Source organism: Chionomys nivalis, chromosome 3 (assembly GCF_950005125.1).
Source record: "Chionomys nivalis chromosome 3, mChiNiv1.1, whole genome shotgun sequence".
NCBI classification, from domain to species: Eukaryota; Metazoa; Chordata; class Mammalia; order Rodentia; family Cricetidae; genus Chionomys; species Chionomys nivalis.
The window spans coordinates 813,558-836,981 of NC_080088.1; the positions used below are offsets into that span (position 1 = coordinate 813,558).

Consider the following 23,424-nt stretch of genomic DNA (forward strand, 5'->3'; position numbering starts at 1 on the left):
CTCCAATGGCTCGTCTGAAACTAACCATTAGAAATCTTGGGACTTCATGGACGAAAAGCATGGGGCCTCCCCAGAAACCCCAAAGTAGTCTGTTCTCAAGAAGGTTTTACACGTTATTAATTAATTCCACTTAATTTAGGCTTGTTCTTCAGAATAATTAGCATTAGAATCATCTCCTTCATTTCCACCCAAAGATATGATTTGCCCAAGGTCAGGGTCACATTGTCAGCAGAGGGGACTTAGGAACCAGGTTCCATGCCAGTCTTCACTCTACAAAGTCTGTCCACGATGCCAAGGACAAAGGGGCTCTTGAGCCAGTCCTAGCTCTATAACAGAGTGAGAGTGGCCTGGGGCTCATGCTTCAATCAATGCTAAAGCTCTTCACTGAAGTGACCACATGTGTAAAAGGAACACAAGGGCCTCATAGGGTCTGCCTCATGGAAACATGAGGTGCATGAATGGCTGTCTTGTGATGTCCTCTGCCTGGCGTCTGACAAGCACTCGGTAACCGCTTCTCCAGGAGACTCCAAGGGCTTGTAATTCCCCATTTGCTGCCCACACACACCATTGTTGAAAGGCTGGAACTGAGCACATGTTCCACAGGGTGGGTGAACAATCTTTTCTGGATTGTCCTGGGCCAGACAGGTCCACTGCTCAGGTGGCTACGCTATTCCCTGCACTAAGCTAGGGTTCAACGTTTAGGCCTAAGTCACTGAGCCAGGGAGTGGTGCCCAGCAGCAGGGCCAGGACAGATGACCCCTTCTGCTTTTCTCAAGGGCATAATACCTGCCTGTCTTCCAGATATATACCTTCTCGGAATCCGCCTGCCTCTGGCAACTGCCCCAGGTAGATCCTCCCCTGTCTACCCCCTTCTAGCAAGCTATCATTTCTTTGGCTTGATCCAAGCACAAACATTGGATACGACCCAAACCTGTCTTGGGAAGGCTCTGATTTTGTAAGCATAGCATTCCGGTGTTTCTCCCTGGTCATTCCTACAGGGGCTGGTTTTCCACAGGGCACTTGATCACATACCAGTTGCTGGTGTCTCCCCAGGGGTCCCCAGGGGTGACAGGACAGCACTGCCCTCAGCCCTGAGAGAGCACATCTACCATTGTGATGGTTGAGTGTCACTCATAGGCCTTGTCTTCATACGATCCTAAGAGATTAATTACATGTATGTTTCCTTTTAATGTCACCCTCAACATTTCTAAGCAAAATCCACAATCTATAAGACTCACATTCTGATAAATTAAAAAACAGAAATTAAGTAAACAAAAACACTAACAAAACAATGAAACTGAGCTGGAACTATGGCTCAACTGGTAAAGGGCTTGCTATATAAGCAGGATCATGAAGATCTAAAGTTGATTCCCCAGAACTCATGTAAAAAGTCAGATATAGCAGAAGAAGCCTATAATGCCAGCTCTGGGGAGGAGAAGAAAGGGGTCCCCTGCAGTGTGCTGACTGGTCAGCCTTACTGAATTGGCAAGTTTCAGGTTCACTGAGAGACAGTCTTAAAAAAATAAGGCAAAGAGTAACTGAGGAAGACACCCGATACAAACATCTGGCCTCTATTCATTTGTGTGATGCTCACCCAACAACACACATACACCCAAAAACAAACCAAACAGAAAACTAGCATTATATCTTAAAGAAAGTTACCCTAAGTAGCAGACATGCCTGGAAACTTCATTGTGTGAACACGCATCTCATTAGCTTCATGATTTTTTAGCAGCTACCATCCAGGACAGCCCAGGAGCCCTGCTCCAGCCTCTTTAACGACAGTTTTCATTGCCCCATCACCTCATCTGATTAACTTGAACGGATAGACCTGCCTTACCTTGGCCAAGGCAGCGTAAGCAAGTCCGAGAATTCCATTCCATTTAATCCCAGGCAAAAAGAAATTCTCAGACTCAAAAATAGTGGCAATGTTGACCAGGAAAGAGCTGTTGAAGCCTTTTGGGATGGTGACAAGGTCCTCACCCACGAAGCCAGTCCAGCTTCCCTGTGTGTACTTCACAGTGACATCAAAGCCCTTGGAGTGGTATGTGCTGGATCTGCGGAAGAAAAGAAAGGTTGGTGGCATTCTGACTCTAGGCCTATGCTCTTTGAGCCACAGCTGTGGCCCAGCTGGTCATCATGGTTCATAGTGCTCCTTTATAGTCCATAGGAAGTGATGCGCAGGAGAAAGTGGTGTCCACGCCGACCAAGGCACCATTCTCCACAGATACAAGCATGGACAATTTGGGAACTGTTGCCATGCCACATGGAAGGGATGTCATGAGGTCGGCATGTAACCTTGGAGTTGAATTCTTCCCCCAGGCTTGAGTCAAAGCCCTGAGTCAAGGGATTAATCTAGCCATCTCATTTTCTGAAGGACACCCCAGATCTGGGCACACCCTGGGCTATCTGGCTTTGCAGGGTCACTGGGCTTGAACTCTGCAACACAGGAAGGGCAGGAGGTTCCACTAGCTTGTCTCGGTGTGGGATTGAAATTCAACTATCCCATGTGAAGGGACAAAAACAAGGCCTCTCCCAAACCCAGGCTTTTGTGCGTCCCCTAATGTCACAGACCTGAACTGATGCCTCAGAGTTGATAATGCTATCATAATACAGTAGATAAAACTGATGGTGTGCTGTGGGGCAGAGCACACTGTGGTGTGACCTAGAGCCTTGGATGTGTGCAGCCCTGAGGTACTGAGACAGAGTCACAGAAGCACAGTCAGGCGGTGGAGAGGTGGATGGGAGTGCTCCCTCTCCAGGTTCTCTGTGAGGAGAGACAGCATCTAAGGACATAAAATAGCAGGTCACGATGAGTGAATCTGAATAGCTGGGGAATAAGCAGAGTGGTAGTGGAGCAACTTGAGGTGGCCACCTGTTGGAGACCGCAGTGGAGACCAAGGACTGAAAGGCTATCTGGGAGAGGACACCCTGTGCCAGGCTCTGCAGTCTCGAACCATGAAAGATCACTCTTACACTGTATTAGTCTGCCGTTTCTGTGGGGTATGGGAAGAGACCCAAGGAAGACAGTGAGCATTCAAACCAGGTTCCCTGAAGAAAATCACCAAATTCCTAGTGGTGTGCCAAATCACTGAGCATTTCCCAAAACTCCTGTTTGCTCACGATCTTATTCCACCGAGTTTTAACATTAAGTCTGCAACAGAACCTCAAGTTAATACGTCTCTGCTTTCTGCACAAATGCCTTTTATAATCAAGAAAAGAATGTAAGAAAAAAGACATGAAGTGAACACTGTATGCACAACCATGACAGTTAAACTCCACCGTTGATAGGGCCAGGCAGGGAATCACCTAGGAGACATACCTCCACCTGTGAGGATTTTCTAAAGAGGGTTAGCTGAGGCTGGACAACTTACTCCAATGTGGGTGGCACCATCCCATGGGCTGGGGTCCCAAGGGTTAACGGTGAGACATGAACGGCAGCATTCGCCTCTCTCTGCCTCCTGCCTACAGTTGCAATGTGACCAGCTGCCTCGTGTTCCCAGTGCCATAGCTTCCCCACCACAATGGCCGGTGTGACGGTGAGTGCCAACTTGACAGATCTAGAATCACACATGGGAGACGGACCTGCCCATATGCCTGTAGGTGGATTGATGACTCTGATTAAGTTAACTGAGGTGAGAAGACCCGCCTATTATGGGTGGGACCAGTCCTTGAACAGGGGGATCACTACGGTTAGAATGTGAGAAGCTATTTCACACGCCTGCTGCCTTGTCTTCCCCTCCATGATTGAGCTAAAACAAACCCTGCTTCCCTCCCTTAAGTTACTTTTGTACACTGATTTCATCATAGCAAATCAAAGACAGGAAAGCAGACTGTATCCTCACACTGTGAAACAAAATAAATTTTCCTTCTTTTTTAAAAATCATAATTGACTTTTTAATTTTAAAAATGTCAGGAAGCAATTTCCAACATATTTTCTAGAACTATTGCAATAGCAAATATTTTATATCAATTAATTCCAATGAAGCGATGTCCCCCCTTTTTTTCTTTTAAGGCACTATTTCCAACTGATGGGACATGCATCCTTAAGATAGAAAACTTCCATCATTTATTCAAATGTCAACACTAATATTTTTGAGAAGTTTATTGCTTTGCCTGTGAGCAAGATGCTACTAGCACATTTGGGGTAAATAAACTTCTTTATGAGGTCATTTATGTTTAAGAGTTTCAGGATAATTCACAGAAAACAGATATTTTTATTCAGAGTACAGACCGAAGGACTGGCCACCTAGCTATGGACATTTAAAGGTGTAGCAGCTATTTAAAGAAATGACACACAGTGGTTCTTCTTGGTGCACCATACATAACTGAAGTGAGTAAAACTGAGACCAGCATTGTTATGCTAGGTTTCTGTGAGGATCTTAAAAAAAAAATCACTTTCTTATCTTAGTAGTTCATTTGTGCTTAAAATATTCATATGCATGAGAAACTTAAAGAAAAGACATCTGTACATGTTCATCAAAAGAAGGTTATACATTTTTTTTTTTGAAATTGCACTGTTATTTAAACCACTTGTCTAAAGTCAGGGCCTTTTAGCAGCTGGTACGGCTTTCCAGGTCTAATTAGCTACGTGGGGAGGCCGCTCTGGGATTAGGGAAGTGAAAGAGGTGGCAACAGCAGTCCAAGCTGACGCTGTTAACCCGGCCTTTGAGCCCCGCACAGCCGTCTTCACCTACACCGTCTCCACTCCCGTCTTCAAGTCCATCATGCACGAGGTGCTTTGTTTCTTCCAGTTCTAGTTTGTTTGCTTTCTGTTCACCATTGTTAACGTCAACACTGTTGGGAGCCTCGTACTGACCACCTCCTTCCCTGAAGGGAAGCCGTCCAGCCGAAACACATGGTGCTGAGGAGAGCTGCGGCTTACGAGAATGTGTACACCTAGGCTAGCCAGTTGTGGCTGAAGTCTCCCTACACTTTCCTTCTAATACTGTCAGGCAGTTTGTCAGGGCAACAAGAAAACTAATTCAAACCTCCTGAGAATTGGCAGACACGGGCAGAAAAGTGGCTGTCGACAAGGCAGACGGAGCCCCTGGTAAGACCCTAGTACTTGCCCATGCGATATTCACGGTAAGGCCTTTGGGACTTGAGTTTCTGAGCATGGATCAAATGGTAAGATTGGTGTTGATACAAGCTCAGGTGTTGGCAGCACACAGGAGAAAACAAAAATGTCTATAGTGAAAGGCAGCAAGAAAACAAACTCTGAGCAAGGAGGTCAAGTTCAGAAATGCTGGCAGAATGACTTAGCACGGGAGTCAGGGCACCTTTTCTATGAAGGGTGTACAAAAGAACATTCTTGGATTTGCTCATCTTATAATCTAGGCAGCAGGTACTGAACTGTGGTGCTGTATCAAGGGAATGGCCATAGACTGTACAGAAGCAAATGTGTGTGGCTGTGCCCCAATAAAACTAACTTTATACAACCAGCAGCTGTCAGATTTGGTCCACTGTCTACAGTGTGGACCCTTTGGGCTAACTGGAAGATCAGCTGTCTTCCCCCATCACTTCCCAAGCTGGGCTTTGAGTGGTGTTTCATTTTCATCTCCTCCTAGGCTCTAGCACGTTCCCTAGAATAAGAAGCTGAGCTGGCGTGATATCTACACAGCATGTCTTTGGGATTCCTGCTGCTGCCGTACATGGATAGTTCGGGACGATGTCATCTCACTTGCAGAGAACAAAAAGGCAGTGGGAATCACAGTACCACGGTTCACATTCAAGCTCACGCGCTCACTAGCTGGGACAAGCTATTGAGTTGTGTGCTTCAGTTCCCTAATATTCCAGGATAAACAGAACTGTACCTCCTGAGACCACCCATGTAGACCAGAAAGGTTAGTGTGTGACAAAATTAGAATAAAATCCTGGCTCCCAACCAGTCTGCAACAAAACAGCTATGATTAGTGTAATTATCAAAGGGCTTCCTAACGTTCTCCAATCTGTGAGCTACCATGAGAAAACTCAAGGTTGTTCCAGAAAATACACCTTTAAGATGATACCACCGAACACCCTAAACTTACAGTCTGACTGCCTCTGGAAAAGGGGGCAACCGTTCCTGATGCAGACGATAATGACTATGGAGGGAGAGGTAGAAGGTGTTGCCTGGGGCAACAGGCTTCTAAATGGTCCAGCACTGTGATCTGGACCAGCGCAAAACGAGCTCTGATGATGGAGCTGATCCACGTCTCTCTCCTCCATTATGAAAGCCACACGCAGCTACTGGAATGTGACGGTGCCAGAAGGCTGAACTTTTATTTCCTTCCATTTAGCAGTGATTAATTCAAACAGCTCCACACGATCAATCGGTGGCCGCCCCTGTAGAAGACAGTCTCTGAGAGAACGTAGGAAACCTCTAACTGTAAGTGCACCCTCTTTGGGACTCCTTTGCTGAATCTGAGAGAGTAAGGTGAAGCCTGGGTAGCACCTGAGCAGCCCTGAGGTTACTAGCATGTCATCTCCACACTTTAAGTGAGCTCCGTATCTCCATTTGCTAAACCTTACTTTCTGACACTGAGTTTCTGCTCTGGCTCGCTTTCCACGTTAATTACGTTAGGAGAAAACCCTGGATGGGCTTCTCACTTGCAAGGCCTCCATGCCAGATGCTCAGGCAAGGCAAACAGTCAGGAATGTGGGTGGTCAGGAATGAGTCTGCATACAGCAATAAAAACACTTTGAACGAGATTTGAAAGGCATTCTGCCTCTGTTCAGAGAGTTCAGGGAAAGCAGGACTAAAGAAGAGATCAGCCGAAGCCAAGAACAGAACTTCAGGTCATCTTGTCTCAAGATAAAGTCACCATTGTTTCCAGAGAACAGGAAAGATGCAGAGCTGCTGACTTCAAAGGCAAGCCCTTGGGTCAGCTGTAGTTCTCCTGAGCCACCCTACCCAGCCAATGCTGAGGCTTCCTCACAAGACTTCCGTGCTCATGGCAGAGTTTGGCACCAGTGGGCTTGGTGATTTGGACCTTGTGACTTGTCTATGATTTCAGAAATCACCAGAGATGAATGAACGGGAGCCTTGAGCCTGGCCTGGTGGTTCAAGCTCTCAGGCTCCAAAGGAGCCAACTCCTGATAGGCAGGACAACCACAGGCAGTCTTGAAAAGTTATCTGAGCAACCAAGAGAAAGAATTGCCCCCTACTGCATGGAAAGACAACCGTGTGTCCCTCTGATCTCCTCAAAGACATCTCAGGTGGTCCCTTGGTTTTCTAATCTCACCTATAGGCATCCTTGCATAAAATGTATTGTTTCATTGCTTCAATGTTTCTGTTGGTTTCGCCCAAGGTGGAGTATAGGAGTAAGGCAATATTAATAGACAAGCATGCTTGGGCTCCTAACTGACAGAAGGTTAAGGGAAGTACATATTGGATCTTTTACCGAGCCAGTTTGTAGGAGGCCATTTTATTGGCTGAGAATAAAATGCATTTGAAAAACTGTAGCCCTTTCTCTCTTGCTGCATAGTTATCCACTAGGGCATCCAGCGACTGCAAAGAGGACTCATGATGGGGACAAGTCACACAAATGACTCACAGTGTCTATCACCTTCCACAAATCAAAGAGATCTTCTCAAAGAACCCTGGGCCAAATCTCCAATTACTGCACAACGTTTCAGGAAGCACAAAACCTGAACGTCTGAAGGCTGGGGGCTTGGATCAGAGGCTGCCATGCCCGACCAGGAGCCTTATTATAACGAAGAAATCAGAGGGCCAAGTTGATACTCAAACATAGAAGGGCAGGGGGCCACGTCTCCATAAAGGCACCTTTGTCAGAGATCCAGAAGGGCCGAGGCTGTTCTCTGGCTTCCATCAGATACAGCAGTGGAAAAACCTCACCATGGCCAACATCAGCAAACGTGCTAGACAAAAGATAATTTACACGAGAGCAAATATTCTGTATAATAGTTATGTCTCCACTGACTCTAAGTCCACAAACAAGTTCCCTCCGATCTCCTCAAGTCTCCCTCCGAGGAGAAGGCAGAAACGGCAAAGACAGAGCACAGAGAGAAGTTTTGCTTTTCTTAGACCTGGGTGTGTTCTGCTGTCCTTCTTTTACTGACTTAAAAGCAGGGGAAACAGATCAGAGCTGAGGGGGTGTCTATGTTCCTTTGCCAGCTTAGCAGGAAGGAAGGCTGAAGGAAGGGTCAGAGCAACAGTGGAAAGCCCGGGAGTTCCCACTGACTCAGATGAAGGGAGACTTGAGAAGCCCAGATTACTGTACAGGATGAAGGGGAATTTCTGCCCACCTCTCATACATTTGGCTAGAGGCACAAAGTTCACCTGAAGGATGAACACAAAGCAAGGAAAAAAGGATTTGAGACCTGTTGGAGCTCGAGTGGGAATCATGGTTCAGACTAACGCCAACACAGCAGGAGGTCCGTGAGAAAGCTACATGCTGTCTACAGTTGACTAACACTGAGTGATAGAGCACACAGCATCAGCAACAGTGACTTAACGGGCACATTTCAACTACATCGTTCTCTTGTCAAAAGACGCCTCTGACCCTGATGGAGCTGAGAATGAAGCGGCCAAGGGGCTGCCAGATGGCTGCCTCCTGGCTGGACATTGTCCTTACAATGTACCATACACACCCATCTGTCCACATCACCCTGGCCAGCTCCAGCCTTACAGCTTCCTTCTCGTCAATGATATGCCAACAGATGTGTGATAAGGACAGAATTACCACACTGCTGGGAGGGTGGGCTACACACCTGCTTCAGGTTTGTGAGTTGGGACTTCCTGGTATGCAAGGGAAGTGGGTGTTGGATCAGATATGGAACATCTGCATTATCTCAGACTCCTAAGAATTATGCATGTGGTAGTTACAAAGTCTTTGATCTCATGTAGGAACATTTCAAGGCATGTTACAAGGTGCTGGTACTGGGCTAAGATCTGGAAGCTGGAATTCAGGGAGACTCCTTGCTCCTGCATATCCTAGGTTACAGGGTTAAACATGAGAGGTCTATCCTCCAGGGCAGCAGTCCAGCAGTGTGATGAGAGGGGTTGGGGGCTGTATAGAGACAGAGACCTGGATGAACCACCAGTGTGACCAGGGCAAAACAGAAAAATAACCAGAACCCAACCTACTGGCACAAACATAACCCAACCCCACAGGCACCCACACAGGCTCACAGTATAACCATAACTTTTGGGCATGTCTTAATCTCCTTGGGTCCAAAATAATCACTGGCCAGGTGCTGTGCCTGGACTATCAATGTGATATTTGATCGCTATGTGGAGTCATACAGAAGCTCTATGTTCCTGGAGGGAGGGACCGGCAGTATTGTACTGAGGTGCCAACTGGCACAGGCTGTCACTGCCCTCTCTTCAGCTGTGCAAACAGGAGACCTTGACATTCCTGGCACCTGAGTGGAGTGTGGTAAGCAGGGGGTGGGACACACACAGGTGGGCTCACTCTGCAACCACTTTCCCCCACTGTGAAATGCAGCGCCCGTGTAACCAAGGAACACGTCACAATGAAATTCCACAAGGCAAATTTCCCCGAGGCTATCAGGGAAACCCGATATATATTCCCCAGAAGGAGAAGTGCATATACTGTGTGCATTCATTTACACACATGTGCACGTGCACACACACACATACAGATACACATATGTGCAACTACGCACACAGCTCCCTTGAAATGAGATAGATGGACTGGCTGTTTTGCTCTAATACATTCTCAAAGATATCAATCCAGGACCCCCCGCCCCAAGGCCAGCCACTGAAGCCGTGGCCAAACCACTCACCTCTCTGAATCAAAGTAGGAGTCTATATAGGAATGTGGGGCGCCCGCCACAGCGAAGTTACTGCTTCCCGTGTCCACAAGAATCTGCAGCTTTTGTTTTTTTAAGGAAAAAAAGAAATGGAAAGTTTCAAGTTATTTGAAGAAGCTTCAAGTACAACAATTTATTGATTGGCGAAAACCAATCTCCCCTCTGATTTAGGGTGAAACGTTAAAAATGTTATATAAAATTATATAGAAAACCCCAACACAGCTCAGGAAGATGCTGCTATAACAGAGCCATGTGGGATTTGCCTCAGATACTCAGGAGCCTTCCAAACGGGTCTATTAAACAAGGGGTGGAGGGATTTTGAGTCACTAATACTCACTAACATGGTCAGTTCCTCAGTCACTCATAGGATTTTGCTCAGGTCCGTCCCTGGCTGGGAAATTCCTGCTTCCTAACTATTTCTTGGCGTATCAGAACCACCATGGTCTCTGTTCCCCAGGAACCTTCTTCACTATTAGCTTTTCCTTCATCTCCTTGTTGAGTCCCCGAAGACACTTATCACATTATCTCCTTACTAAGAATTTTATTTTCATTTCATGGGTGCTTTGCCAGCATGTATGTAAATGCACCACATGTGTGCCTAGTGCTTATGGAGTCCAGAAGACGGAGTCAGAGCCCCTGGAAAATGGAGTTACAGATGGCTGTGAACAGCAGTGTGGGTGCTGGGAATGGAATCTGGGTTCTCCGCAAGAGGAGCCTGTGCTGTTAACCACTGAGCGTTGGCTCCAGCAAATAGGTGTCTTTCGGCTTTACTGAAGTCTAATTTTGATGTAATGAAGAGGCAGTGGTGGCGGATGTCTGCAATCCGAGGACTAGAGGCAGGAGGAGGAAGATGGTGGGGTGGAAGTTAGCTGTCAGAAGTCTGATGGTGAGCTTGGGCAGGATCTACACCAACTACGACATTCCTAAAACCTCGATTATCCCCAAATGTTCCATTTGCTCTGTTTGCCTTCTTCCCTGGGAGATGCTACTCTCTGTCTTCTATTTGAACAGGTAGGTTTCGTCAACATTCTCTAACCATGTGGTTTTCTTTTATTTTGGCTCAGTTGCTTCTGAGATTCGTATACTCTGTGGAGTATCTGCTCTTTTCTTTCTACCACGGACTGTAGTCCATCACTTGTCTTTGCTTCTCCTGATGGGCAGTTGGGGTACCTCTAGCCTCAGGCTATTAGGAAAAGCTGCCTGGACATTCCTTTCTGTGGGTGTGTTTCTGTTTCTCTTGGGAATAAAACCTGCTGGGTCAGACGTTAAATAAAAAGTCACAGGAACAGTTCCCAAGCCTAGATGCAGGAGTTGCACCCACGCAGCAATGCACTGTGGTCCCCTGGGCTCATCTGCTCCATGCCCCCCCCCCAGAAGTTAGTGGTCCTGCTATCTAGTGGATGTGGAATGCTACCTAATTTGCAGCTACCTGGTGGCTAATGACCCTGAGATGTTGACCTGTGTGTTAACTGTTTGACTCATCTGTCCAGTAAACACGGGTCCCCAGGGGGTGGAGTATGTTATTTACCCTTTCATACCTAGCATCTATCATCAGTTCAGACATGGGCCAACTGTTTAATGAATAAACGCAGACTTTAGACACAAGCACAGAAAAAAGCAGTTAAAGTCTTAAAGGTTTTAACATTGGAATTAAACAAACTTCAGACAAAGCTATTAGGTTAGGCAGGCAAATTTTTAATCCAAGACCACTCCTCAACAATTTTATTCCTGCCAGCAACCTCAGCTTGGCCAGGCGCAGTACTTCCCTTCACTTGACTCAGAATCCCTTCCTTCTCCTGGACCCCAGGAATCCACCCTTTCTGGGTTTTCCTCCTACCGACCCTCTCTCTGCCTCACTATCTGGCATCCTTCCAGGTCTGCTGCCTCTCAGGCCCTCAGGAGTCCTGTGGAGTTTTCGCTTGTTTGCAGTGTGCTGATGACAGCCAGTCTTGCCTGCCTTGGGCTTGGAGTTTACCTACCTAGTATATCTACCTGAATTCTCTCAACAAATTGTGTTAGGTCTAAACCCCTGTCCCTGTGAGGGGAGCGATGTTTAGAAATGGGTCTGAGGTGATCAAGTTAAAACAAAATCACTGGGAAGGTCCCTAATGCAGGCTGACTGCTGTTCTCTGTGCGAGGAAAAGTCATACAGACAGGGGCACAGCGATGCCACGTGACGGCAGAGACAAGGCAGGCCAGGAGCTAGAAGAGGCAGGTCAGAGCCACCCTTAGCCTCAGAAGGAGTGGTCTTGTCAACAACTTGATTTCAGACTCTAGCCTCCTGAACCCAGAACATACCACTGGTGTTTTAAGCCACATAATTACCTGGGTGGTAAGCACCCAGGAAATAAATATTTTCGGCCAAAAAGGAATCTGCCAGCGTCACAGGACTTTGCCACCTCAGTTAACATCGTTCTGTAACATTGCTCAGGGTGAACCTCCAGTGTCCTTCCTCTCCCTCCCTTCTCCCCACCCAGCACCAAGTCCTCCTGGATCCACTTTCTGGTTCTACCTGGCACCTGCTCACTTTGTAACACCGCCATGGGGGCCATGGTGGTCCAGTTCATCACCACCTCTTGTCCTTTCCTAACTGGTCTCTCCTTCTTCTTCCTCTGCTTCCAGCCAGATGACCTGTTAAGTCAGAGCCTGTCGGTTCTCTGTTCTTCCATTAGTTTTTAGTATATCAGAGTCTCAGCCAAAGCCCTATCATGGTCTTCAAGTTTACCTCCTGCCACACCAGCCCCGATGACAACCAGGTTGTCTGTGTGCCCATACGACATCACGCTGCTTCTCCCAAGGTGTTGATGACACCTTCTTAATGATGTGGCCCTGACCACCCCTTGAGCTTCCATCCCTGTCCCTGCACCCTCACCCTGTTCCTTTTCCCCCGCTCCTGCTCCTGTGACACCACTGGGCATGTCTAACCTGATAGCTATGGAGAGAGGTTCTATAGTATCCACAGCGTGTCCAGTGCACTGCAATAACATGTCGTTCTCTCTGAGAACTGTGCCATCGTCGCCCTCACGTCACAGACGGGGAAACAGAGGTAAAGAGAGGCTGACCTCAGTTATAAGAGGGTAGTGGCAGAACTGGTGTTAGAACCTGGTGTAGGAGGTCCTTCTGTATTTGTGTTGCTTTCATTGGTTATTAAAGAAACTGCCTTGGCCTAGTTGATAGGGCGGAACTCAGGTAGGTGGGGAAGACAGAACTGAATTCTGGGAGGAAGAAGGCAGTGTGGCAGACGCCATGAAGCTCCTGCCTGAGACTGACAATGGTTAGAATCTTTCCCAGTAAGCCACAACCTCATGGCGAACACAGATTAATAGAAATGGGTTAGATCAGATGTGAGAGTTAGCCAATAAGAAGCTAGAGATAATGGGCCAAGCAGTAATTTAATTAATACAATTTCTGTGTGGTTATTTTGGGTGTAAGTTAGCTAGGCGGGACAGAACAAGGGGCCCACACCTGCTACAACAAGAGCCCATTCAGCGTGACCCCAAATGTAACCTCAACCAACCAACTTCTCTCTAGGCACAGGAGATGCATGACTCCTCCATCCTGACATTCTCATTGGCCTTTCATCTCAGGGCTTCCTCTCAACGATGAGGACTTTTGACATTTCCTCCCATTATGTCTCTAGTGCACAGGAAAGAGCGAGGCACAAAGTAGGCACTTGAACAGTCATTGAACGCACAGTTAATTTATTCTCAAAGACACTGGCTTTGCCGCTGGTACAGAGGTGATATGGACTGAGAGAAATAAGCACACGGGCCATGGAAATAATCTAAGCATAGAAAGTTGTTGAGCTCGAACTCTGCAGGGATGGTTTGGGGCTGCTGGCTCCTCTCACCTCTGTAGAGTGGTTTGGATCGATTCCAGATAGAAAAGAATACAAAATAGATGGGTGCACGTGAAATTAAATTCTTCCAGCAAACCTTGATGTTCATCAGCCCCAAGTTCTGAAGTTACAATATGGATTGTATCTGAGTATCTCATAAACATACAATTGTCATCAAATAAATATCCATTTATTGTAAGTCCTTGGCATCTGAGGCACTTGGTTCCAGGACCCTGGAGATATCAAAAATCCAGAGGCTCAAATTCTGACATAAAATGCTGTAGAACTGATATGGAACCTACACAACCCTCCCATATACTTTTTATTTATTTATTTAGAAACAGGGTCTCACTATGTAGCCCTCACTAGCCTGGAACTCACTATGTAAGCCGGGTTGGTCTCAAACTCACAGAAATCCACCTGCTCTGCCTCCTGAATGCTGAGATAAAAGGCATGCATCACGATACCTGGCCTCAAATACTTCAAATGACCCCCTGCTTATTTACAGTATCTAGAACAATGAAAGTTCTATAAAAATAGGTATATTGTTTATGGAATATTGCAAGAAATCTCTGTGTGGTCAATGCAAACAAAATCTGTGCAGACATGTAAATATATGTGATCATGTGTACAAGTATATACGAACATGTGTGTGCATGTATATATGTATGAACATGTGTGGAAGTCAGAGGTTGATGTTTGGAGTTTTTGAGACAGGGTCTCTCACTGAACCTGGAGTGCCTTGATTCAGCTAGGCTGGCTGAGCAATCGGTTCCAGGGATTGCCTGTTTCCACTACCCACCTTCTAAGGGCTGCAGTTATAAATGTGCACTACTGTGCCCAGATTTTTACGTGGGTGTGATGGATCCAAACTTAGGTCCTCGCGCCTGCATGGGACTTTATCAATCCAGCCATCTCCTTAGTCCTACATTAAAAACATGTGTGTGTGTGTGTGTGTGTGTACATGAATGCATGTGGGTACCCACAGAAGCTAGAAGATGGTTATGGATCATCTGGCGCTGTTGTGAGCTACCTGACATGAGTGCTAGGAATTGAATTTAGGACCTCTGGATGAGCAGTGAACACTCCTAACTGCTAAGCCAGTATATTATGTCATATATTATTTCTAGCCATATATATCATGCATGCATGTGTGCGTGTGTGTGTGTTGCGTGTGTATGTGTGTACACATATACTTTGTGGCAATGTGAATAGGAATGGCCCCTGTAGGTTCATAGATTTGAATGCTTTGTCATCAGGGAGTGATGCGAACTGACAGGGATTAGGAGGTGTGGCCCTGTTGGAGTAGGTGTAGCTTGGTTGGAGGAAGTATGTCAATGGAAGTGGACTTTGGGGTTTCAAATGCTCAAGCCAGGCCCAGACTCTCTGTTGTCTGAGGTTTCTGTCCTGCCCAGTTCCTGCAGTCGTTAAGTCCCAAAGAATTCACACAGAAGTCTACATTAGTTATAAACTGATTGGCCGAGGAGCTCAGATTTCTTATTAACTCTAATAACTTATATTAGCCCATTATTCTTATCTGTGTTAGCCATATGGCTTGGTACCTTTTTCGGCGAGGCAGTCACATCTTGCTTCTTCTGTGGCTGGGTCATGACTGCGGATGCACTTCCCTCTTCCCAGAATTCTCCTTGTCCCACCTATACTTCCTGCCTGGCTACTGGCCAATCAGCATTTATTTAAAATACAAGTGACAGGGTACAGACCACTGTCCCACAGCATCTTTCTCTCCCTGCCTGCTGTCTGTAGATCCAGATGCAGAACTCTCAGCTGCTCTCGAGACCCATGTCTGCCTGCACGCCACCATGCTGCCTGCCATGATGACAATGGACTAAACCTCTGAACTATAAGTCAGTCCTAATTAAATGCTTTCTTCTGTAAGAGTCTCTGTGGTCACCATGCCTCTTCACATCAACAGAGCACTGACTAAGATACACTTCCTTGTGAGTTTTGCTTCTCTCTTCCCATCATGTGGGCACTAGGGATTGAACTCAAGTTGTTACGTTTGGCAACAGGAACTCTTACTGAATCAGGAATTTGCTTTTGAGAACTCTTCCTTGTATTTCCCATAATGGCTAAGGCATTCTACAAGGAAATAAGTTCACCACCTCTTGCCAGCCATGGGTGCACACTCTGTTTACTCAGCTCTCAAATGATCGGCTTCTGTGCTGTGTCCTGAGGTTTTCTCAGCCCGTGCCCCAGGATGAGTGGCACCTTCTCCAGGCTCTTCCATATTTCCAGATGCCTCGCTGAGGTCTTCACACAGGGATGATGGCTTGCTTGGGTTTGTAGACATGGGTGACTTTGGTGGAATCCTCACTTTATGGATATTTTTCCAGTGTTTTTCAACACCCAGCACCTGATGAGAAATCCAAGGCCTCTCTCACTTTTCCTTATTACACAGTGATTTTCTTTTCTCCCTTGGATACCTGAAAATTTCTTCCCTTAGCTGCAAAGATCCATAGCTCTATTGATGCATCTTAATACAGAGAGGCTTGATTCAATTTTCCTAATTCATGGGGCTTAAATTTCCACTGCCAGCCATAACAACTTCCCAGAAACTGTGTGGCATGAAACAGCATACACTCATTCTTACAGTGCTGAAAGCCAGACAACCAAAGTCAGGTGTAGGCAGAGCTCCCCAAAGAAGCTCCCCTGAAAAGGGTCATCCCTGACTCCTTGGCCTCTGCTCAGTACTCCCAAACCTCGGGCTGTTAGGAAAATGTTTTCCAAATCTCCCATTCACTTTGTTGTGACAGCCACCTGACTTGCTTTAGACACCTGCAACTCCATCACATAGTCTATCTTCAAGGTGAGTGTTTGCGTCTGCTCACTGTCTGCAGAACTGGCTGCTATGATCCATTCTTTGCCAGCTTAAGGATAGTAGAGGAGCAAAAGTCAAATACATGGTGCATGTGGAAGGGGCTTTGAAATAAAGCTTGCCCAGCTCCAAGGCTACTTGTTATCATCTTGGGAGCCTAGAATCTTTTTTACTTGAGGGTTGGGGGAGTATAAGGGTCTTTGAGAAGTCTTCTTCCCCTAATCCAGAGTTGGTCAATTTGAACAAAGACAGGCAAAGACAGGGAGGCACACAGGCTCACAACTTTGAGATAAACATGTCCCAATCTGGCCTTGAACTTGTCAAAGGGGTTCATTGGCAGAGGATCTCTACTGGTATGAGAAAAACTCCTCCAGATCATTAGGTCTTTGTTTCCGGTGAAAAGTATGAGGAAGAAGCCAGAAGTTTGTTGTTTTTATTACCTATTTGTAGCTCCGCCCCCCCTCTGCCCCTCAGGGCATCTCTCTGCCCATCAGATGACCAACAGACGCTCATCAACTCTGCCCCAGCTGATACAACTTAACCAACAGACCCAAGAGCTTCCCGCTCCTGCTCAAAGCTGCTTGGATAGAAGGGATAGATAGAGAGCTGAAGGATTGAGAGTACTTGGCATTGTCTCTTGAGGCAACCAGGAAATGTCAGGCCTCTGAAAAAGGAGAGCCTGTCAGGCAAAGGACCAGATACCTAAAAACAGTAACCAGCTGCAAGCAGCGAGAAATACTGTCTGTTGATCATTAAAAGTTGTAGACAATAAAAGTCACAGATTCTTGAACAAGAATGGCTGTCTCTCATGGCCATTGTTAGGCCACAGCACAAATATCTCTGGGGTCTCACTGGCAACCATGCCCCTGACAGCAGGCAGGAAGCCTGTAAAATGCCAGTTTGTCCCCGAGTCCTGCTCTCTCTGTGTGCTGCCAGGCAGCCTGGCATTCTGTATTCACCCTGACTACTCTTGCATGGCTAGGCCCAGGCAGGGCAGCAGTAAGAGCATTGTCTTCCACACAATGGCCCCAGTGACGGGGGCATTCTCAGTTGCCATTCCATCCCTTCTCCAGGGTCTGGAATTCCTCCTAGCCTCCGCAGGCTCCCATGAACACAGCTCTTTCATCCTTGCTTCTGCCCCTCTGCTCTCTGTCCTCCCTCTGCAGAAGCTGAGAACACAAGTATAGAGGAAACCAATTCAACCCAAAACTTGTGTGACACCAACCACTTCTGTGCTACCATGCTTTCCCAGCAAGTTTAGCACAGGTCAGTTCAGGGGTAGGGCCCCCAAAGCAAGTCACCCCCCAACACAGGGCTTATTCCTAGAGAAGGCTGCAAGAGAAGAGAGATTTTCCAGAATGGAGAAGTATTACATTTTGAATGTAAAATGTCCTCCATAGGCTCATGTGTCTAGAACTTGGTTTCCATCTGGTGGCCCTATCTTGGGAAGATGAGTCTCTTACTGGGTGACCAAGGCCAATGGAGGTCTTGAGAGTTTATAGCATAGCCCAGTTTCTGGCCTGAGTTTTATCCTTCCACTGTCATGTGACTGACTAGGACCAAGCTACTCTAGGTCCCAGGCCTCTCTGCGCGCGCGCGCGCGCGAGCACACACACACACACACACACACACACACACACACACCAGAAAAGCTCACCAACACTTCAGAGCTCCAAATTCATGCACACTTTGAAGCCTTTGCTCATGGGCTGGCAGATAGCACCAAAAATCATAATGCTTCAGAAATATTCCAACATCATCCTGTCTGTCTGCCACAGGTATTCCTTCCCCTGTCATGTCATGGTGAGAATTCTGTTCCCTAGGGCCTGGCCCATTAAGGCCCACGTGAGGGCCAAGAGAGGCAAGCAGGAGGTTGACTCAAACAAACAAGGAACAAGGCCTTCAGTAGATCAGTGGGTGGGTGAATGGGAGGGTAAGTAGCTGGGCAGGTGAGTGCTGAGCCCACGCAGGGAGCCTCACGATGGGATTAGTGTTGTTATAAAGTACTCAGAGAGTATCTCCCCTTCTTCTGTTGCCTCAAGAAGGTAAGGCCTCTACAACCAGGAACCAGACACCGTGACCTTGGTTGAACTTCCAGAACATCAGAAATGAATGTGTGCTGCTAAGAAGCGCCCAGCCTGGGTATTTGTTGTTGCCGCCACAAATGAGAACAAATGTCCCTTAATCAGGAGACCCAAGTGGAAAAAATAAGGACAGTTATGAGAAGCATGTGGTAAACCACAGGCCTGCCTCCTGCTGCAAGCCAGCATGTATCTTCCCGCCTGCACCCCTCCTAATCTTCAGTGATGCATTGGGCAATAACCCCACAGAGAGCCATTTGCTAATTGCTGCAATAAGGTAAAATGTGGCATTAAAGGGAAAAACTGGGTGATTCATCCAATTAGTGATGAGCCCAAGATCTCTCAGATACCACCGTCTCTTTCCCAGCAGGTTAATAGATATGGAAAGCAGCAGACAATTTAAATAATGGCTCATTTAACACATTGGTTCCTAATTGTATTACTAGCCCATCTGCTGGAGTCTGCCAGCCAGCCTAGCCCACGATACCCACCTTGGCCTTCCTCCTCTGCCACTGGAGGCTGTTTGCCCACATTCATTTATGGGGGGGGGGGCGATTGTAAGCACTGATTGCCTTAATCGGGTTCTTCTAGGCTCTTATTTTAGAAATGAATCACACAGACCTAAACAATCTAGATAAAGAAAACAAAAATAATTGCAACATGCCATTTTGCCACAACCCCAAATTATTATTATATTATTATCAAAGAAGGAAAAAAGATCATTTTCAAAGAGTGCCATTTAACAAACAGATGTTGCTAAACTTGGCTGAGAGGAGACTGGCTAGGTTACACAGTTTATTCTGGCTGTGTTGCGCACGCATGGATTTCACTCTCGTGGAAACAGGTCCCTACTAGAAAGACACATGTTGAGGGACATGCAGGTCCCTAGCTGCTACCAACTGCCATGTGGGTGGGGGCTTGTTGTAATAGGAGTGGCGGGGCTGCGTCCCCGGCACCCGGCCGCACGCATGGCTTATGCCCCAAAATAATTACACGGAAACTGTATTCTTTTGAACACTGCCTAGCCCATTAGTTCCAGCCTCTTATTGGCTAGCTCTTACATATTGATCTAACCCATTTCTAATATTCTGTGTAGCACCATGAGCTGGCTTACCAGAAAAGATCTTAACCTGCGTCTGTCTGGAGTGGGAGAATCATGGCGACTCCTTGATTCAGCTTTTTTCTCCCAGCATTCTGTTCTGTCTACTCCTCCCACTTAAGTGTTGGCCTATCAAATGGGCTTAGGCAGTTTCTTTATTAATTAACCAATGAAAGCAAAAGATTATAAAGAAATCACTCCCACATCAGGGGCTCAGCTGTAGCATCTTTATCTGGGCCCCACTTTCCTGAGGAATATCTGGAATCAGCAGGGGAAGACCGGCTGAAAAGGTTGGGAATCAGAGCAGCACTCAGGGTACATAAGGCCCTTGCTCTTAGACCTAAGAAGTCACTCAAAGCCTGAACCCAAGCCCCACCCTGGTCCTGGAGCTGCTGCTGGTCTTGCAGCGGAGCCAAGACCTCCACACCCCTTTGCCGGTGGTCAGCGAGCTATGGGAGTCTGGAAACTTTGGGAACAACTGATCCTGGTTATTTGCAGCACAAAAGACAAATTTCTAGGGTGGAGAAAGAATCTATCCCAAACCTACAGCCAATGTCCAGGAACATGTTATCAATGAGTTTGCTTTGAAGGATCCACTAATTGACAGATTCAAGTTCATTTTACAGCTCTGAACTCTGCATACCTTCTGAGTCTTCTCTAAAAGAAAGCATTAATGTGGAGGCTATAAGGCCTAGATCTGAACCCCAGCTTAACCTGTAACTGGCTGTGTAATCTCTGAGGTCTACAGTCCCTTTTCAAGCCTTGGTATATAAGGATCACATGAGTATCAGGTCTCTAGAAGTGCTTGGCTGCACTTTGTTTTCTTGAAGACATTAAACGATGGTGTGAGGAATTTCTACAGAATTGATCTCACTGGCCAAACTGTATCAGGAAGTCCACTACACCTCCTCTTCTCTGCTGAGAGGCTGGGGCAGGAAAGAAGTCCTGGGCTAGCTGTGACTGGTATACTCAGCAGTTTTCCCACAGGATACAGGGTCTGTCCTGTGGCAGACAGTAGTAGAATGGTGTGGGTGGGGGGGGTGCCTTGGCACCTCTGGGAGTGACCTGTGTCGGGGGGAGCACTCGCCCATGGAGGACTATAGCTGAACCTCCTAGAGTATCTACCAAAGGACAAAGAAGACTGTAGTCACAACACCTCCTCTTCCTTCCCTACCCTGGCCAGGGCCCCCACCCCCCACCCCATCACCACTCTAGTTCCTTTTATCTGTCCCCTCTTCTCAGCCAACACTTCTGTTAAGTCCACGAGTCTGTTGTATTGTAATTCCAGCACCTCCACGAAAGGGTCTCTTGTCCCCCTTCTGCTCCCCACTGAGTCCCAAATGGCATCTCCCTGAGCTCTGGACACAGCAAGTGCTCCATAGTGATTGGTGAGTGGATGGACTGAGGGAGGGAGGGAGGGTGGATGGGAGAATGGAAGGATGGATAGAAGATGGGTGGTAACCTCCTCTCTGAGGCCACCCTGCCCAAGAGACTCACGGCGGCTAATGAGTCTGAACTCTAGATCTAGGCATGTCTCAGGCCGGATACCCTCCCATGGTTTTGGTGAGCCCTGGGATTTTGCAGTCACAATGACTTTCTGATTTGGGATGCTTCTCCCATTGAGTTCCTTCTTGCTTCACACAGCTCCTGTGGCTTTCCCCTGCTGGGTTCTGCTTGGACACGGAACCCACTCCTCTGAGGGTAGGTGGTTAGGGGTAAGTAGAATAGGGTGGCAGGACACTCCATCCTTAACAGCCTCACTGCCACCTGCCCCAGCACACACACCAGGTTGGCTCTTCTTGGGAAAGTGAGAAGTTACTACTAATGGCTGTGGAATTTATATTCTGAGGGATAAAACTGTTCTAAAGCTGAGCTGGTGGCTATACAGTAGTATGTATACACTAAATACCACTGGAGCGTAGACTTAAATGAATACGTTGGATAATGTGTAATTAAAATGTGTAATTACATGTGTAATTAAAAATCAATTTTTAAAATATAAAAAAAATAAAAATATAAAAAAAAAACACAAAACAGGTCACAACTCTTCTCTGCTGAGGGATACCCAGGTCCACTGGGTAACTGGAACCTATGAAACCTCTCCCCCGTGATTGGGAATAGTAGATTCATTTACTATAGATGGCGAATTACACAAGCCCAACTCCTGCCTTAGAGAGCCTGTGATGGCTTATTTTGGCTGTCAAATTGACACATCTAGGAAGAGGAAACCGCAGCTGGAGAACTGCTTCCATTATAAAGGCCTGTGGATATCTATGGGGCATTTCACAATTAACGCAGCAGAGCTTAACCTCTGTGAGTGTTACCATCCTTAGGCGGGTAGACCTGAGCTATGTATCAAAGGCAGCTGAGCAATTCGGGGGAACCAGCCAATAAGCACCTCCCCCCATCGTCCCTATGTCTGTCCTTACTTGTGGTTCTGTCCTGACTTCCTCTAAGGCAGTGGTTCTCAACCTTCCTAAAGCTACAACCCTTTAATACAGTTCCTCATGTTGTGGTGACCTCCAACCATAAAATTATTTCATTGCTATTTCATAACTGTAATTTTGCTACTGTCCTGTGTAATGTAAATATCTGAAATGAAGGGTATCTGATATGAAACCCCTGTGGGTCATGACCCACAGGCTGAAAACCACTGCTCTAGTGGCTTGTAACCTATAAGATGAAATAAAACCTTCCCTCCCAAAGTTGCCTTCAGTAAGTGTTTTATCATAGCAAACTAGAAAACATCAACAGGTCTTTGAACCCTTTCCATCCTTAGAGATGGGTCTTGTGTGGGCTCTTCAGAAATGCCTAGGTGAAGACTGTGACAGCCTTCACCGTGCAAAGAAACAGATAACATCCCTCTGAGCCTACTGTCCTTAAATGTACCCAAAGACTCCATTCAGCAACTCGGGATGCTGAGAATGGAGACAATGACCACAGGCTCCCTCTGCAACAAGCAAGACATGGCAGCTATGGCTGCCTGACCAGGCACAGGCAATGCCAGGCAGGCTAGGTCCAAAGGCCCTTTCGCCAATGGGCTAAATGTCACTCTGCCTCATAGACACAGAAAGGAAGCATGGAGTGGAAGGGGAAATGTTACGAGCAGCCTCGCGTCCACCCAGTTTCCCAGGTGATCAATTCTGTGATGTGTCCCTCTGCTTGTTCTGTCCCTTCTGCTCCTAGACAACCTTCTCTGGGGAGGGAGGACATGAGGGCAGGAGACTCTGCAGAAGACAACAAAGGGCCCTCTCCCCAGAGGACCCCCCGGGGCTGCAAAGCTTCCCTGAGCCTCTGAGGTTACACCCAGCCTCCTTTGCAGGGTGTGAGTCTACTAATAAGAAAAGAATGTGGACAGACACGTTGCCAGTCACGAGTCTGTCACAAGGCTGGGCTCCATTCACCTCTGCCAACAACAGCAAGGATCCATTTCCCACAGAAAAGAAAGGTCTCACTAAACCACTGTAAAGAAAGTATTAAAAAGACAAAGGACACTCTGTCCTCAGATTGGTAGCACTGGGGACAGACACAGTGGTTTCTTGAGCCTTTTCTTTCCAAGAAGACAAGCCAGCACCTCCCAAGCCTCCAAGAACCTACTAGACATTTCCAGAGGTTTAGAAGATAGCATTTATGCCTAGAAATGACCTCTCCTGTCCACTTTTCAGGGGCGTAAAGAGGCTTTCTCCATGCTGTGACTCTTTGTTTCTAGGTGTCCCTTTCACTTTAGAGCTGGTGAGTAAGACAGAAAGCCACTTGGGAGACAAACTTTCTCTAGGACACAATTAACTTT

The 23,424-nt window shown here is 46.9% G+C and overlaps 1 protein-coding gene across 1 annotated transcript in view; it reads right to left on the reverse strand.

The window, feature by feature from the left end:
• The window catches only part of Bace2 (beta-secretase 2), an 87,522-nt gene that overhangs the window by 32,491 nt on the left and 31,607 nt on the right, over positions 1 to 23,424 (reverse strand). Inside the window, exons 2-3 of the mRNA XM_057765959.1 lie at positions 9,754 to 9,842; positions 1,841 to 2,057 (exon numbers count right to left, since the gene is read on the reverse strand). Coding sequence (XP_057621942.1) covers positions 1,841 to 2,057; positions 9,754 to 9,842 — 306 coding nt within the window. The remainder of the gene's footprint in view (positions 1 to 1,840; positions 2,058 to 9,753; positions 9,843 to 23,424) is intronic.